Raw genomic sequence first — 17,139 nt, 5'->3', positions numbered from 1 at the left:
CCACGAGAAAATGCCATAGCCTGAACAGTAAGTCAGGTTGGGAGCAGGTGCAGGATCAGACAAAAACTCTATTGTACTTAAAGTTATTCATCCAATAAACTTTGTCTACAAAAAAGTAGAATTCGCTTAAAAGGTTATAGTAATGAACTAAATGTAAAATTATTTCAGTACTTGCACTTACAGGCTCACAAAACAGTAAAACACCTTTTTTTGAGCAGTTGACGGTCATATATGTGTCCCACACTGCTAAAAACACTATTAGGACACAAATATTTCACTAAAAAGTGAAAATTGTTTGTTTTCGCCTAATTTCGAGCAAATTTATACTTCCAGTTAGAAACTAATTTTTGAAGCTGCGTCACAGTCATGAGATCTTAGCGTGTAATCTAGTGTGTAGACTTTATGTCTGTACCTGGGAGTACCTTGTGACGTCTCTGAGTGTGCTGCGTTCATTCATGAGAGACTTGGTTCAAACCAATCAGCGCGCTCTATTGTGTATGCCGTGCAACTTCATTAATATGAAAGCTAGCTTACAAGACTGTTTGTACCTGAAACAGTGTTCAGACGGCAGATAGACGCCATGTTGGGTTGCCAGAAGAAGTGGGAAAAGAATAAGATTTGTTTTGGAGATACGGGTCGTGATTTTATAATGTGCTGCAACGAAGGTTTTGTTTTAATTTTCCAGCTGTAAGAGCGCAATTGGACTCACGTGTGGATCAGTGCACGCGACACGCGGCAGAAATACGTTTGCTCTGAAAATTTTTTACTCGAGAGCTTTTTGCATCTGGGCCCGGTTTTTCAAAAGGATTAATCTGGATAAAATTGATCCGGATTTAGTAATCCTGTTTTTGCAATCCGTGATCACGTAATCCAGCTTACTTTTTGAGCCAGTTTTTCAAAGCAACATCGGATTGGATCAATGTGATCCGGATAGGAACTTTTCAGGATCACTAAATCTGGATTACCAGTGCTCAATCACAATGTAGATAAATAGATAGGCCTGTGTAAAGAGCAACAAGTAGAATAGCCAGTGTGGGGTCAATATAACTTTATTTTTATTTGAAATGAAAACTAAGAAAATTTAATAAATAATAAAATAATAATAATAAATGATAAAAACAAGAAAAACCCCACCCCATCCTCTTCCAGCAGTCCGCTCATCTGAGACTTACAACACTGTACATTGAGGATATTTATAATGAGTTTCAAATATAGATGTAAATAAAAAAAAGACTTAATGTCAAAAACTCCACAATAATTTCAGAATTTCAGAGCAGCTTGTCTGAGCATAGCCTTTAGGAGGCGGATCTGAAGTCTGGCCTTGGTTTGCTGCAGTTTGGTAAGAGTCAGTTGTTCCTCTGCCAGATGAAGCTGTGCTTCCGCCCTTTCAGTCTCTTTTTGCAATTGTTAAAAAAGAGATTTCTAAAATCAGTCATTGCCATTCTTTGCACTTTTTTTTTTTTTTTGGTTATTCTGTAATTATTGCATGCATCACTAATAAATATCCTAAAAACAAAAATATTTTCCATTGTGATGAATATAGATATCAATTATTGACAATAAAATGTATTGTTTTTGGTCAATTTTGACAGATGTTTGGGGGATTATTTTATGAGGCCAAGCTATTTCTACTTTGCTGTAGGCCTATACTGAATGGCTGAATACGTTAAAGCCAATAATCACTACAGGCTGATGGATGAACAAATAAAATTAAAACCTTATGAATAAATAGTATATCTCGCAAGATACTGTGTGATCCAAAAATAGTATTATTTAATAACATTTTTAAGTTTTTATTACATTTTGGGCATGAAATCCACACTTTCTGATGGGATCAGTTTAATCCAGGTTTTTTGGATCAAAGTGATCCAAATCCTACAAAAAAGGTCTGAAAAACCCAAAGTAAAGGTTTGATCCGGATCAAAACCAAGATTAGATTACGTGATCTAATCCGATTAGGTAATCCGTTTTTTCTTTTGAAAAACCCATTTTCAAGATTTGATCCAATCCCTTATCCAAAATCCTAGTGGATTACTTTTGAAAAACCGGGCCCTGGAGATTGTGAAATCCGGATTTGCTGCTCGGATTTGCTTTCACATGGCATTGCCATTTTCACATTTTTTTTTAAAATTTATTTATTTATTTTTTTGTATTTGCACAGAAAATAAAAAATTTAAAACAAATTTTTAAAATTTGCAATTTCAAGCCCACATATTGTCATTGTTTAAGTATTCATGGCCAAAAACTGTAAACATGATATAAACATATCTAGATGTATTATGTTTGAATTGACCTATGCACAGTTATTCAACTTGCGAAGGGAAAAAAAACAAACGTTTTTGTGTGTGTTTGAAAAACATCTAACTGCTTATAAGGTGGCATGGAGGCTCAGTGGTTAGCACTGTTGCTGCACAGCAAGGTGGTCGCTGGCTTCCTAGCGGGACCAAGCTGGGTCACTTGGCGTTTCTTTGTGGAGTTTGCATGTTCTCTCTATGTTCATGTGGGTTTCCTCCGGGTGCTCCAGTTTCCCCCACAGTACAGGTAGGGGAAACTGAATTGAAGAAGCCACAGTCTAAATTAGCCATAGTGTATGTGTGTGAATGTGAGTGTATAGGAGTTTACTTGGTTGTGACTGGAAGGACATCTGCTGTGTAAAACATATACTGGATAAGTTAGCAGATCTTTCCGCTGTGGCAACCCCTGATTAATAAAGGGACTAAGCCGAAGGAAAACGAATGAATGAATAATTATCTATAAATCAAGTCATCAAGTAGCCATATAGATTTGCACTGCCTACCCAAATTTAGCCTTCTTTTGGCCAGACGTTTAGAGTCTATTAGACAGCATTTAAACGTCTCATTGCTTGGTGAGATGTCTGAAGAACAAATACATGTGGCAGGGAAGTGTCTGTTATTTTAAATATTCATTTTCAGAGTGGAAATGTGATGTCATTTTACAGCTTAAAATGATGTTTATCATCAGCTGTTTTGTGTTGGTGACTTTTTTGACACGTTTATTGTGTCAATATGCAGCCTCTAGTCATCTTTTTAACTGTAAGAATAGCATGACACAAGAAATGCATTGCATACTTATCATACATGACAGAAACAAGATTCACAGTACTATGTAAATATGTGCTCTCCTAGAATTGTTTTTGTCAAATAATACTCTTCACAAGAGTTCAATTAATGCATATGTTTTATTGTTTGTTTTGAGAGGAGCCACCTCCTGCTCAAGATTTCCTGCCTCAAACAGCCTGAAACGTTCCTCTCAAGACAATAACATGTAGGGTGGCTGTTCTTCAGTTCTCCAGGTTGGTGTCCTAAAATAAAAACAGCAATTAGTTTATCAAAAGTGAATCCAAATCTAATATTCTCTAAGCTAACATCCATAGTCTTGTGTTTGAATTAACCCTCCCAAAATACTCTGCTTAGGCTTCATACCTTGAACCATTCGTGGAGAAGAATCTCTTTTAATTGAATCCGCTGCTCTGGCTTTTGCTGGAGACAGCAACTAATCAACTGACAGCATTCTGTGAAAAACAGTTGAAACATCTGTTTACCTTGAACTTCACACCTCCTTTGATGTTGCATGTAAGAGTCTTTGAAATAAAGAGCTTACCATCGGACAAGCCAGCTTTGGAGAAGTTGTTCTCATTGATCATGTGCAGTTCTTGAGGGTTGGGAAAGTCCTCACACACCAATACAAACAAGAGGATGCCAAGGGACCAGACTGTTGCCGGCTTCCCATTGTATTCACCCGTTTCCTCAAACTCTGGGGGGCAGTACTCAAGGGTGCCTAAAGGTAAAAGATTTTTGCATCAATTAGCATTTGTTGCTATAAATTCAGAATATCGTTTTTCACAGCTTAAGGGTTAATACATACCGGCAAATGTATCGTAGGGTAATTTCTTGAGAAGGTCTCCACACCCAAAGTCTATTAATTTGACTTTATGAGTCTCCTTGTTGATTAGTAGATTTTCAAGTTTGATATCGCGATGTAGAACACCATTGCGGCAGCACATGTATGCAGCTTGAGTTGCCTGCTGCATAACAACACGCGCTAAACCTTCACTTATGGATCCTCCATAGCTTTCTGTGAAAGCATATAGGTCCTCACAGGGTGAAGGGTATTCCAACACCATTATATAATGGTCCTCCTGGTCCTGCCAGTCCAGAAGCTGGATTATTTCTGGAACGCTGGATACTCCATGGGCGAGGATGAGAAGTGCAACTTCAAGAGGAAAGGGCTCTGAATGACCCGACTACAGGAAATACATTTTTTATGATGTTTAGATAGATATATCTTTTATAGATTATGAATTGAATCATAATTTCACAAAATTTCGACAACAGTAGCTTGTCTTATGAGAAATCACTTACGATACGTATGTATTCCACATCTTCCGTCTTTGTGACAAATTTCACTGCCACCTAATAAACAAGAAATAAGCAAAGTGTATGTAAGAATGATTGTACAGCTAACATATTGTATTTGTTACTATTTATCCTATCCAGAAAAATGAAAGGCACCTTTAAGTCATCGTGTAGACGTCGCCCCTTGTACACAGTTCCAAAGGATCCTTCACCCAGCATGTCATCGATCAGATAGTGGCAAGAATTGATGACTATTAAAACAAAACCAAGGTTAAGTAATATGAAATATCAACCAGTGTAAAACAGGACAAAATGTTTTACTTAATCAGTGTACATTTTTTGAAAATGAGGTCTGAATGTTGAATAAATAAGCTTTAGTTTTACCTATTGCCAAAAATGTATAACTTAAGACTGGTTTTGTGGTCCAGGGTCACAAATGGAAACATTAAAATGGCCTGATATAGTATTGCAGGTGTGTGTGTGTGTGTGTGTGTGTGTGTGTGTGTGTGTGTGTGTGTGTGTGTGTGTGTGTGTGTGTGTGTGTGTGTTTGTGTGTGTGTGTGTGTTTAAGGGACAGTCAACTTACCCTGACTTGTCATCTTTCCATTATTCTCTATTTGTTTTGAAACAGAGGCCTGTGTGCAGACTGGAGTTTGACCACCATTGATGCTCCAGTCTGACGTTGTGTGCTGTGAAATCTGAGGGAAATTGGCACTCCCCTCGGAAGCATCGGGGACTGGAATCTCAGTAGCATTGTTACAACAATCAGAAGTGGATGAGTGAAATGGAGGCTGGGTGACATCAATACTCCAGACTGACACTTTGTGTACCGGAGTCCGGGTAGCGTCAGTACTCCAATCTGATGTGGTGCGTGTTGGAGTTTTGATCTTATCAATGCTCCAATCTGACATGGTGTGTGCTGAAGTCTTAGTGAAATCATTGCTCCACCTTGATGTGGTGCGTGCTAGAGCCAGGCCAGAATCAATGCTCCAGTCAGATAAGGTGTGAGCTAAGCTTTCGGCTTCATCACAATAGTCAGGACTAAGCAATGGAGTCTGGCTGATGTCAAAGTTCCAGTTGAATGAAGTCTGAGCAGTATTGCTGCTCAGAACTGGAGAACGGAGGACATCAGGTTGAACAGTAAGATGTGTCTTTACTGTTGGATAGACTTCAGGGTCACTGGCTGAAGGTTCCTGAAGATTGAGGTCTACAGTATGAATGACCTGCTGTAGAGATCCGTCACCTGAGAAGGAGGAAGGTTGTACTTCAGGTGGTGCTGCAGTTGCCCCAGTGTCCTGAGCCTCTCCATCAACCTGAAGTGTACTATTTTTTTCAGCAGCTCTCAGACAGGAGAACCACCGCCACAACTTGAACCTTCTTTTCTTTTTACGGTTGGCCTCCTTTCTCTTTTTATTTTTCCCCTCACTCGCATCTTCACCTACGCCAACAGGATGTTTATGAGCTTCCACCAAATTGGTGAGCTGTGGCGGTGCATCGTGATGGTAAACGTGCACACGCTCAAAATCATTGTTTGCCTTTTTGCAACGACAATTACGTTGACCCATCGCTCAACTAGTTTAACCGCAGAATGCCAAAGTCAGAGTTGCATTCGCATTCTCTTAGCTATGATGTCACCGTTTCGAACATTCACATTCAATTCTAAATGTGACGCAGGCTGGGCCGTTTCTGTGGAGCGTTTCTGTGGCCATTTGAAAGTGCCATATTGTTTTTGCATAAAGTATATGCCTTATAATCAATCAATAACTGATCACACATACTCATAGCCTGTATGCAAGCGGCTGCGCGGTAAACAGGCTAAACTTGTAAAACACCAGCGTTACGCCTTAATGAAATGAATTCTGCGTCAGTTTTACAACGAACTAAAAATCGAAATTAATTAAAATAAACAGTTGTAACAATAAAAATCATTGAAAAACATTTGTTTTTCACTATTTTACTTTTTTACTATTTTACTAAAAACCTATAGAAGACGAAACCTTCAAAAACTATACAAAAATAGGTAAAAACAAATAAATAAATAAGTTCATAAATAAATTCGTAAATTCCTGCATAAATAAAACAATAAATAAATAAATTGCATATTTATTTGCTTTATTTATGCAGGAATTTGTGGATTTATTTACTCATTTATTGTTATATTAGCTGTTTTATTTATTTATAGTTTTATTTATGCATTAATTTTTATATTTTTATTTATTTATGCTTTGTTTTATTTATGCAGAATTTATTTACTTATTTATTTATATATTTTCGTTTTTATCCATTTTTATTTATGCAGACATTTATTTATTTATTTGTTTATTTGCGTATTTATTTATTTTATGCCTGCATTCATGGATTTATTTACTCATTTATTTATTTGCGTATTTATTTATTAATTATTTTATTTATACAGGAATTTATAGATTTCAATGCTTATTTATGTATATATGCGCGTATTTAGTTATTCTTTTTTTATTTTGTTTTATTTTTGCAGAAATGTAAATGTATTCTCCAATTTCTTTATATACTTGCGCATTTATTCATTTTTTATTTATGCATGAATTTATGCATTTATTTACTCTGTCTTTTATTTATTTGCGCATTTATTCATTTATTTATTTATTTTTGCCGGTTTCGTCCTTCGTATAAACTCAGCATTCTTTTGATTTTGGATGCATGTTTTTTTTTCTATTGACATAATAATGTTGCTCCCTTTTTATTCATTCATTCTTTATTGTACTGCGTGCGTGTGTATATGTTTCACTGGTAGTGTTGAGGTTGACATTTTGTATGGGTAAATTCTTTAATGAATGTATAAATGAATGGTTTGACTCGACCCTAATAAGTATGGCTGATATTTTAATCCTCATGCTTAAAATATCATCAGTGACTTTCACTTCTATTTTTTGATAGGCTACATGTTTATATACAGTATATTGCTAAATTGTTTATATCCAATCCCACATTGACACATTTATATTCTAGCAATCTCGTATTTTACTATTGTCTAGACAAACTTTTTTTTAAATTTATTTTTTTATTTAAACTTCAAATAACAAACAGGCATTTTCAACTTCCATTGTTAAACATATATAACATTATAACCAAGCAGCATATAATAAACAAAACAGTACAAATTAATAATAACATAAAAATAAACCTTAAATAATACAAAAGAAAATACATTACATTCAGAGGGGTCAGTCCATATATGTTGACAAAAGCTTAGAGAGCTTTAAGGCACCTTTTGTTTTTACTTGTTTTATAGATTTATATGACATATTGAAATCATTTTTAAATGCTTTGAAACAAGAAGAAACTTTAACAAATCTACATTTGTGTACATAAAATTTTGCTACAATCGACATATTATTACATAGAAATTCAACTTCCTTGTTTTTCATAAAAATGCCAAATTTCACAATGTGATAGTCAAACGCAGGTGTTACATTTTTAGTTATCAACCACTTATACAATCTGTCCCAAAAGGATTTGACACTGGAACAACTATAAAAAAAGATGTTCCTGTGATTCTATATCTTTCAAGCAAAAAAATACAAACATTACTGTCTAAATGAAATCTTATTCTAAGAAATTTGTTACATGGATAGATGTCATCAATTGTTTTGAAATGTACTTCTTTCATTTTAGGTAACAAGGGAAATGACAGGTATCTTTTTCTAATATCAATAGTGTCCGCTTTAGAAAATCTCTCAGATAAAACTTTTCTTTTAACAGGAAGAGGAAAATATTCTTTTGTCAGTAGTGATCTCAAGACTTTGTTGTTACATTTAATATCCCAAAATGAATAATTATTTATAAACAAATCAACTAGTGTAGGTATTACAGAGGAGTATTGCACTATACCTTTAACTAAATTTCTCAAAGCTACAGGAATAGCTTTGACAACCAAAGAGAATTCTCTATGTGCACAATTACAATTGAATTTTAACTTAAAATGATCATAGCTCAACATATTACCATCATCATCCATTAAATGAATTACATTCCAAATTCCTTTGTCAAACCAGTCTTTAAAAAATAAAGATTTCCTGTCATGTAGAAAAACACACCTGTTATTCCAAATGATAACATTATGTGGAGTAAAATTGTGCTTGTACAACATCTTCCAATATAGTTACACTTCTGCATGAAAACCAGACAATTTAAATGGCAATTTTAGTAAGTCAAAATCACATTTTAGAAAAAAAGAAATTCCTCCCATCCTTTGAAAAATATGAAAAGGGATGCTAAACCATAAAGACGGTTCATCTTTAACAAAGCTTTGTAACCATTTTAACTTCATTACTCCATTTATAACGCCAAAATCAATAACATTCAACCCCCCTTCCTCTGATAACTTCACCAAATCATTTTTCAAAATAAATGTTGCTTATTGTTCCAAAATAAACTCATAATGAACTTTGTTAATTTGTTTAATACATCTTTCTGTTACACCTAAGCAATATGCTGGATAGATTAATCTTGATATTGCTTCCATTTTTGTTAATAATATTCTCCCAAAAAATTAAATATTTCTTTGTAACCAGCTACTTAATGTTTTTTTTTTATTTTTCTGTACAACAGTATGAATATTATTATTTTCCCTGTCCCTAAATTTTTTTGTAATAGTTATTTCCAAGTATGTTATTTAGCTTTTAATTGGGATATTATACAATGAATTTTATGTATTATTGTGAAGAATTAGAATCTCACATTTTTTCAAATTTAAATGTAACCCTGAAGCATTAGAAAACAATGATATAGACTTTAAGGCAATCGGTATTTGATTAGAGTCCTTCAGAAATCAAGTTGTATCATCAGCTAGTTGTGTAATTAACAAGGATCTACTCAGAACATTTAATGGCTTAATATTGTCGTTATTTTTAATATACAGTGCTAATAATTCAGCAGCAAGTAAGAAAGAAGGGGGCTGACTGGATCTCCCTGTCGTATTTCCCTTCTGATATCAAATCTCTTTGTAGTACCCGATTGAAGTAACACAGCACTTGTTATTTGTTATATTGTCAACATTGAAAGAATATTAATAAATTTTGTCCCAAACCCAAAATATTGTTGAGACTGAAAAACAAAAGGGTGTTCAAGTTTATCAAAAGCTTTTAGAAAATCCAGAAATATGATTATACCATCATCCTCTATCAAATGTGAATAGTCTAATAAATCTAACACCATGCAAATGTTATTATGTATTAGTCGATTTAGAAGAAACCCAGATTGTGTATCACTAATAATTTTACCTATACCACCTTTAAGTCTACTAGCTAATGCATGAGTGAATATTTTGTAATCAATGTTAAGTAAAGTAATTGGTCTTAAATTATCAATAAGAGAGTTGTCTTTTTTTGTTTAGGTATTAAAACAATTATAGCCTGTTTCATTGTAGTTAGTAGTGTATGACTTTCTAAACATTCTATTAGTGCTTTAAAGAGCATTTCTCTCATATCATTCCAGAAAAAAGATAAAAGTTAGTTGCAAGTCCATCTTGACCTGGTGATTTACCTAAAGCCATTTTTTTAATAGCAGCATCAAGTTCTTCAATTTTTAAATCAGAGTCACATATCATTTTAAAATCTTCATCAATTTTAGGAATAAAATTATAGAATTTTTGAAGAAATTCTCAGAATCTTTCATGGAAAATGATGATGAATATAGGCTTTGATAAAATTTAAAAATCTCATTACTTATTTATTTTGGATCAGTTACAATTTTATTAATTGGATTTAAGGTGGTAATTGCATTTCTGTCTACTTTTTTCTAATCTACTAAAATAAGAGCTGTTTTTTACACCAACTTCCTTCCATTTTGCTCTAGATCGTATAAATGCCCCTTGTGCCCTATTTAAGTAGAAATCGTCTAATTTAGTTTGTAATCTAATCATTTCCTCTTTATTAGGTTCTAATGATAGATCCTTTTTACAACAATCATTAATGTCTTTTATCAGCTGTTTTTCTAATTATTTTTGCTTATTACACAATATTTTACCATAATTAATTGAGTACATTCTCACTTTATCTCATCATTTGTCATAATTGAATATAAGATTTTTTTAACCATGTCACAAAAATATTCTTCTTTTAACAAGTTTGCATTAAAGTTCCAATATTTTTGCCTACATGTTCTTTCAGAGCCTGGGATCAGTGTGACAGTAATTACACAATGATCAGTTGTAGGAGCTGCAGAGATTTTAGCTTGCAAAACATATTTAAAAAATTTCTTGGGTTACCAACCAAAAATCTATTCTTGATTTACAATTTCCATTGGGTCTAATCCATGAATATTGCCTTTTTTCAGGATTAACATGATTCCAAACATCTATTAGGGAAGTATTAATACAAAAATTTGTAATACATTCATTTCATAATGACCATATTTGTTGGAAATCTATCCATCCATTCATCAGGGACACAAATAAAGTCACCAACATATTTTCAGTTGGGAAAAATGTTTTCAACTCTCTAATAGTTTCTGAAATGCATTCAGCAACATTTTGTTTTTATATTGACCATTATATCCGTAAACATTTAGAAGAATCAGTGGAGTACCTTCAATCATCAAAACTGCAGCAATCCAGTGTCCATCCTTATCTTCTTTCACTTTAACTACTTTACCAGGACAGTTATTCAAGCATATGACTACGCCAGCAGATCTATAGTTCCATGACTAAACAGTATAGTATCACCCCATTGGTTTCTCCAGAAGGTTGAGTCCTCTGCGCTGGAATGTGTCTCTTGTAAAAATATACATTGTGCCTGTTGTGAGTCTGACAGGAGTTCAGCTCCGGTACCCCAGTCGAGCCGGAGCTGAACTCCTGTCGGACAACATCTCCAGATTACTTCGCACCATCTGACTAGCAGGTAAAAATTCACAGAACTCACATTATAGCCACCTAGACTCTTGTTCACTCCACTTAAACATCAGTAACACATATCTGGCGAATCCTATAGAGACTGTGTCTGTTCCTCGTATTATTAGATTAAGAAATAAACGTACTGTGTGCTCCAGAAAAAATCTAGTAAGAATCAAACCAGAAAAACCAGTAGAAAGTGAAAATACAAATTTCGTAAAACTTGGTCTCCTAAACATCAGGTCACTTGCACCTAAAGCACTTATCATAAATGAAATAATAACAGAAAACAATCTTAATGCACTCTGTCTCACTGAAACCTGGCTGAAACAAAATGACTATATTAGCTTAAATGAAGCAACTCCTCCAGGATTCTTATATAAACATGAGGCTCGTCAAACTGGTCGTGGTAGTGGAGTTGCATCAATCTTTAGTGATTTCCTTAATATTAAACAGAGAAACGGACTTATGTTTAGCTCCTTTGAAGTATTATTGCTTAATGTTCAGCTTCCAGATACTATACAAAAACCTATGTTATCTCTCGCTTTAATCACCATATATAGACCACCAGGACCCTATGTCAAATTTCTAAAAGAATTTTCTGATTTTATTTCTGACTTACTAGTCAAAACTGATAAAATGCTAATTGTAGGTGACTTTAACATCCACATAGATGACGCTAATGATACATTAGGGCTCGCGTTTATGGATTTAATACACTCACTTGGGATAAAGCAAAACGTTGTGGGTCCAACCCATCGCTTAAAGCATACATTAGATCTAATTCTGTCTTATGGAATCGAGGTTATTGACGTAGACATTATACCACAAAGTGATGATATTACAGATCACTACCTCTTACTATATAAGCTATGTTTACCTGAAATCAGCAAACCCGCTCCAATACTCCGCCCTAGTAGAACTATTGTTCCGTCAACTAAAGATGAATTTATCAATAACTTACCTGATCTCTCTCTATTTCGTAATGCACCCGCAAACTGAAATGATCTTGATGTAGAAACCAGCAGTATGGATGCCATCTTTACTAGCACACTAAATACTGTGGCACCCATCAAATTAAAAAAGGCTAGAGAGATTAAAACTGTACCATGGTATAATAGTCATACTCGTGCGCTCAAAACAGCAACCCGCGCCCTGGAACGTAAATAGAAAAAAACTAATTTAGAGGTCTTTAGAATTGCGTACAAAGACAGTATGTCCAGCTATAGGAGGGCTCTAAAATCTGCCAGGACCGAGCACCTGCGCAAACTGATAGAAAATAATCATAACAATCCTAGATTTTTATTTAACACCATCTCTAAATTAGCAAATAACTCTTCTTTATCTATAGGCCATGTTCCAAACTCTTACAAGCTAGCTGTTAATAAGCCTATTATTAAGAAACCGCAACTAGACACCAACAACTTAGCTAACTATAGACCTATTTCAAATCTTCCATTTATGTCTAAAATACTAGAAAAAGTTGTTTCCACTCAATTATGCTCTTTTCTGCAGATGAACAATATTTTTGAAGTGTTTCAGTCAGGTTTCAGGGCTCACCACAGTACAGAAACCGCCTTAGTGACAATAACCAACGATTTACTCTTAGCTGCTGACCGAGGGTGCGTCTCGCTATTAGTTTTACTCGATCTTAGTGCGGCATTTGATACCATTGACCACAATATCCTCATAAATCGCTTAAAGTCTACAGGTGTCCAGGGACAGGCTCTACAATGGTTTAAGTCATACTTAACTGACCGCTACCAGTTTGTGAATCTTAATGGACAGCCTTCACAAATCTGCCCAGTAAAGTATGGGGTGCCTCAAGGATCAGTTTTAGGCCCTTTACTGTTTACAATTTACATGCTACCTCTGGGAGACATTATTAGAAGACATGGGATCAGCTTTCACTGCTATGCAGATGATACTCAATTATATATTTCAACTAAACCTGACAAGACGTCTGAACTTTCTAAACTAAACTAACTGACATCAAAGACTGGATGACCAACAATTTTCTTCTCTTAAACTCCGACAAAACAGAATTATTACTTATTGTGCCTATATCTTGCACACAGCAGATCTCGCAACTCAATTAACAATTAGAGGGATACAAAGTTAGCTTTAGCTCTACTATAAAAGATTTGGGTGTCATATTAGACAGCAATCTAACTTTTAAAAACCATATATCCCATGTCACAAAAACGGCCTTCTTTCATCTGAGAAATATCGCTAAATTACGTAACATGCTATCCATCTCAGATGCAGAAAAGCTAGTCCATGCTTTTATGACTTCGAGACTGGATTACTGTAATGCTCTATTTGCTGGCTGCCCAGCATCCTCTATTAACAGACTTCAATTAGTACAAAATGCAGCAGCCAGAGTTCTGACCAGGTCTAGAAAATATGATCATATAACCCCAATTTTATCCTGCTTACACTGGCTGCCTGTTAAGTTTCGTATTGAATTTAAAATATTACTTCTCACCTATAAAGCTCTAAATAATCTAGCTCCTGTTTATCTAACCAACCTTCTGTCTTGCTACGAACCAACTCGCTCTTTAAGATCTCAAAATTCAGGGCTTCTGGTAGTACCTAGAATAGCAAAATCAAGTAAAGGAGGTCGAGCCTTCTCTTTCATGGCTCCTACACTCTGGAATAGCCTTCCTGATAACGTCCGAGGCTCAGACACACTCTCCCAGTTCAAAACTAGATTAAAGACCTATCTGTTTAGTAAAGCATACACTCAATGCATCACCTAGCGGGTTCCACACTGGCTTCTGCATCTTGCTTATACACTATGAACAGCAGCTACGCTAATTATTCTCTTTATTCTCTATTTTCACCTGGGGATACTCATCCCGAGGTCCTCAGATTAGGCGGAGTCACTGATTGGATCCAAGACCAGATCCAAGACCAGATCCAAGATGATCCCAAGGATTCCATATCCGGGACCAGGCCATATCCTGAGCTGCTGCTGCGCTGATGGTCGTGGGGAGTGGAGAACATGTGTCTGATTCCAGCGACGCTCCAGGGACAGACGAGTCTTCATTGAGGCCATCTCCAGCATAAACCACGGCGAATGAAGTTCTGCACAAGACTTTTGGCCAGCGGAGAAATTAAAATGGTCGTGCCCAACTGAGTCTGGTTCTCTCAAGGTTTTTTTTCTTCACTCCCATCAGGTGAAGTTTTTTTTCCCTCTCCGCTGTCGCCACTGCCTCGCATGGTTCAGGATTGGTAGAGCTACGCATCGATGAATTTGCTCTTCAGTGTTTGAACTCTCAGTAATGATTAAATCACACTGAACTGAGCTAAACTGAACTGAACTGAACTTAAACACTAAAACCTGAACCACACTGTTCCAGTTACTATAACCATTTATGTGAAGCTGCTTTGACACAATCTACATTGTAAAAGCGCTATACAAATAAAGCTGAATTGAATTGAATTGAATTGAACTGTTGACTTTTGCAAAATAAGAATATTGCTTTTCTCTTAATACTGTCTTTAAGTCCCCTGGTATTCAATGATATAAAATAAAATTTTAGAACTAAATTTAAACATACTATTTACTTACACTACAAGTAGCTTTAACAAGCTAACAAATAACACCTCACAATATCTGTGTGGAGAAAAAAGAAAAAGAATAATTCAGTTGGTCCTTCTAAATATAATCACGTGTCTCATTTGTCTACATTAACAGCTCCCATGAACTATTTAGTATACATTTTAAGCGAAACATAAATAAAACAGTGTTTTCCTGTATTTACAAAAAGAAGAAAATAAAAACTGGGTGAAATGTTTACAGTATACTCACCAGAAGTGTCCTGCAACTGCAGCCACAAGAAAATGCCATAGCCTGAACAGTAAGTCAGGTTGGGAGCAGGTGCAGGATCAGACAAAAACTCTATTGTACTTAAAGTTATTCATCCAATAAAACTTTGTCTACAAAAAAGTAGAATTCGCTTAAAAGGTTATAGTAATGACTAAATGTAAAATTATTGCAGTACTTGCACTTACAGGCTCACAAAACAGTAAAACACCTTTTTTTGAGCAGTTGACGGTCGTATATGTGTCCCACACTGCTAAAAACACTATTAGGACACAAATATTTCACCAAAAAGTGAAAATTGTTTGTTTTCGCCTAATTTCGAGCAAATTTATACTTCCAGTTAGAAACTAATTTTTGAAGCTGCGTCACAGTCATGAGATCTTAGCGTGTAATCTAGTGTGTAGACTTTATGTCTGTACCTGGGAGTACCTTGTGACGTCTCTGAGTGTGCTGCATTCATTCATGAGAGACTTGGTTCAAACCAATCAGCGCTTTATTGTGTATGCCGTGCAACTTCATTAATATGAAAGCTAGTTTACAAGACTGTTTGTACCTGAAACAGTGTTGGCAGACGGCAGATAGACGCCATGTTGGGTTGCCAGAAGAAGTGGGAAAAGAATAAGATTTGTTTTGGAGATACGGGTCGTGATTTTATAATGTGCTGCAACGAAGGTTTTGTTTTAATTTTCCAGCTGTAAGAGCGCAATTGGACTCACGTGTGGATCAGTGCACGCGACACGCGGCAGAAATACGTTTGCTCTGAAAATTTTTTACTCGAGAGCTTTTTGCATCTGGGCCCGGTTTTTCAAAAGGATTAATCTGGATAAAATTGATCCGGATTTAGTAATCCTGTTTTTGCAATCCGTGATCACGTAATCCAGCTTACTTTTTGAGCCAGTTTTTCAAAATAACATTGGATTGGATCATTCTGATCCAGATAGGAACTTTTCAGGATCACTAAATCTGGATTACCAGTGTTCAATCACAATGTAGATGGATAGATAGGCCTATGTAAAGAGCAACAAGTAGAATAGCCAGTGCGGGGTAAATATAAATTTATTTTTATTTGAAATGAAAACTAAGAAAATTTTATAAATAATAAAATAATAAACAATAAAAACAAGAAAAACCCCACCCCATCCTCTTCCAGCAGTCCACTCATCTGAGACCTACAACACTGTACATTGAGGATATTTATAATAAGTTTCAAATATAGATGTAAATAAGAGAGAGCAGCTTGTCTGAGCGCAGCCTTTAGGAGGCGGATCTCGAGTCTGGTCTTGGTTTGCTGCAGTTTGGTCAGAGTCAGTTGTTCCTCTGCCAGATGAAGCTGTGCAGCAACAAGCTACAATCTTCAGGATCTTCGTTTGGAAGAACGCTCTGCTCCGCTCATCAACTATACAAGCTTCAAGCTACTATCTACAATATACAATCTAAAAGCTTCAATCTACAAGCTACAATATACAAGCTACAGCAACAACAACAACTACTACTATTACTACCATTTCAAACAACTACAACTCCAACAATTTCATCAACAGCTTAAACAACAACACCAAAACCTTCCACTTCAAAGAGCCTCCACAACGCATCTGCTGTGTCTTCAACCTTATTTCCCAGCAAGATATAAGCCAAAACTCCAAAGCTATTGCAATAAAACTGAACCCTCACCTTCTCCTAGCAGTACACATGCGATCCATCGTTTAACAGATTGTTTGCTGGAATGTGTTCAGCAGAGCAGCAGCTCCAGCCATAAACAATGTTGAATTTAATCAACAAAATGGCCGCCAGGCTTTTTGCACCTTTTGCATGGCCTGACTGAAACTCCTTAAGCTAATAGCTGTAAAGAGAAGCGTCACCATCCAATGAGCTAAAAGACTGGAGATGGTCCCGCCCTCTCTCTTGACTCTGTTGCAAAGACCTTATGAATGAATAGGCCAGACACGCTTGTAAATTTAGTTAAGATTAAAAAAAATAATAATAATAAATTCCATTAGACATTTAACTTCTGAAAAGATTATTACTCAACCAGTAAATATTAGCAAGCTATTGAAAAACATTAT

General features: G+C 35.4%; 1 protein-coding gene across 1 annotated transcript; it reads right to left on the bottom strand.

Moving 5' to 3' along the window:
* Positions 1 to 3,180: 3,180 nt before the first annotated feature.
* On the bottom strand, positions 3,181 to 6,502 carry LOC147838585 (uncharacterized). Its single transcript, XM_087304531.1, has 7 exons — positions 4,963 to 6,502; positions 4,533 to 4,627; positions 4,383 to 4,433; positions 3,886 to 4,264; positions 3,622 to 3,798; positions 3,444 to 3,532; positions 3,181 to 3,322 (listed from the first exon to the last, which is right to left on the bottom strand). Exons 1-7 carry the CDS (start codon positions 5,939 to 5,941, stop codon positions 3,302 to 3,304), a joined length of 1,791 nt encoding a protein of 596 aa, XP_087160657.1. The 5' UTR covers positions 5,942 to 6,502; the 3' UTR covers positions 3,181 to 3,301.
* Positions 6,503 to 17,139: the final 10,637 nt, after the last annotated feature.

The sequence above is a fragment of the Danio rerio genome, chromosome 22, assembly GCF_052040795.2.
Source record: "Danio rerio strain M-AB ecotype USA chromosome 22, GRCz13ab, whole genome shotgun sequence".
Lineage (NCBI taxonomy): Eukaryota > Metazoa > Chordata > Actinopteri > Cypriniformes > Danionidae > Danio > Danio rerio.
Note: the sequence above shows the minus strand (reverse complement) of the source record. Positions and strands in the feature narration are given on the sequence as shown.

Coding starts and splice junctions, on each gene's coding strand:
- LOC147838585 (XM_087304531.1), bottom strand. CDS start 5,941: ATGGGTCAACGTAATTGTCGTTGCAAAAAGGCAAACAATGATTTTGAG. Junction 4,434..4,532: donor GTCTACACGATGACTTAAAG/GTGCCTTTCATT, acceptor CTTGTTTATTAG/GTGGCAGTGAAATTTGTCAC. Junction 4,265..4,382: donor ATGTGGAATACATACGTATC/GTAAGTGATTTC, acceptor TATTTCCTGTAG/TCGGGTCATTCAGAGCCCTT.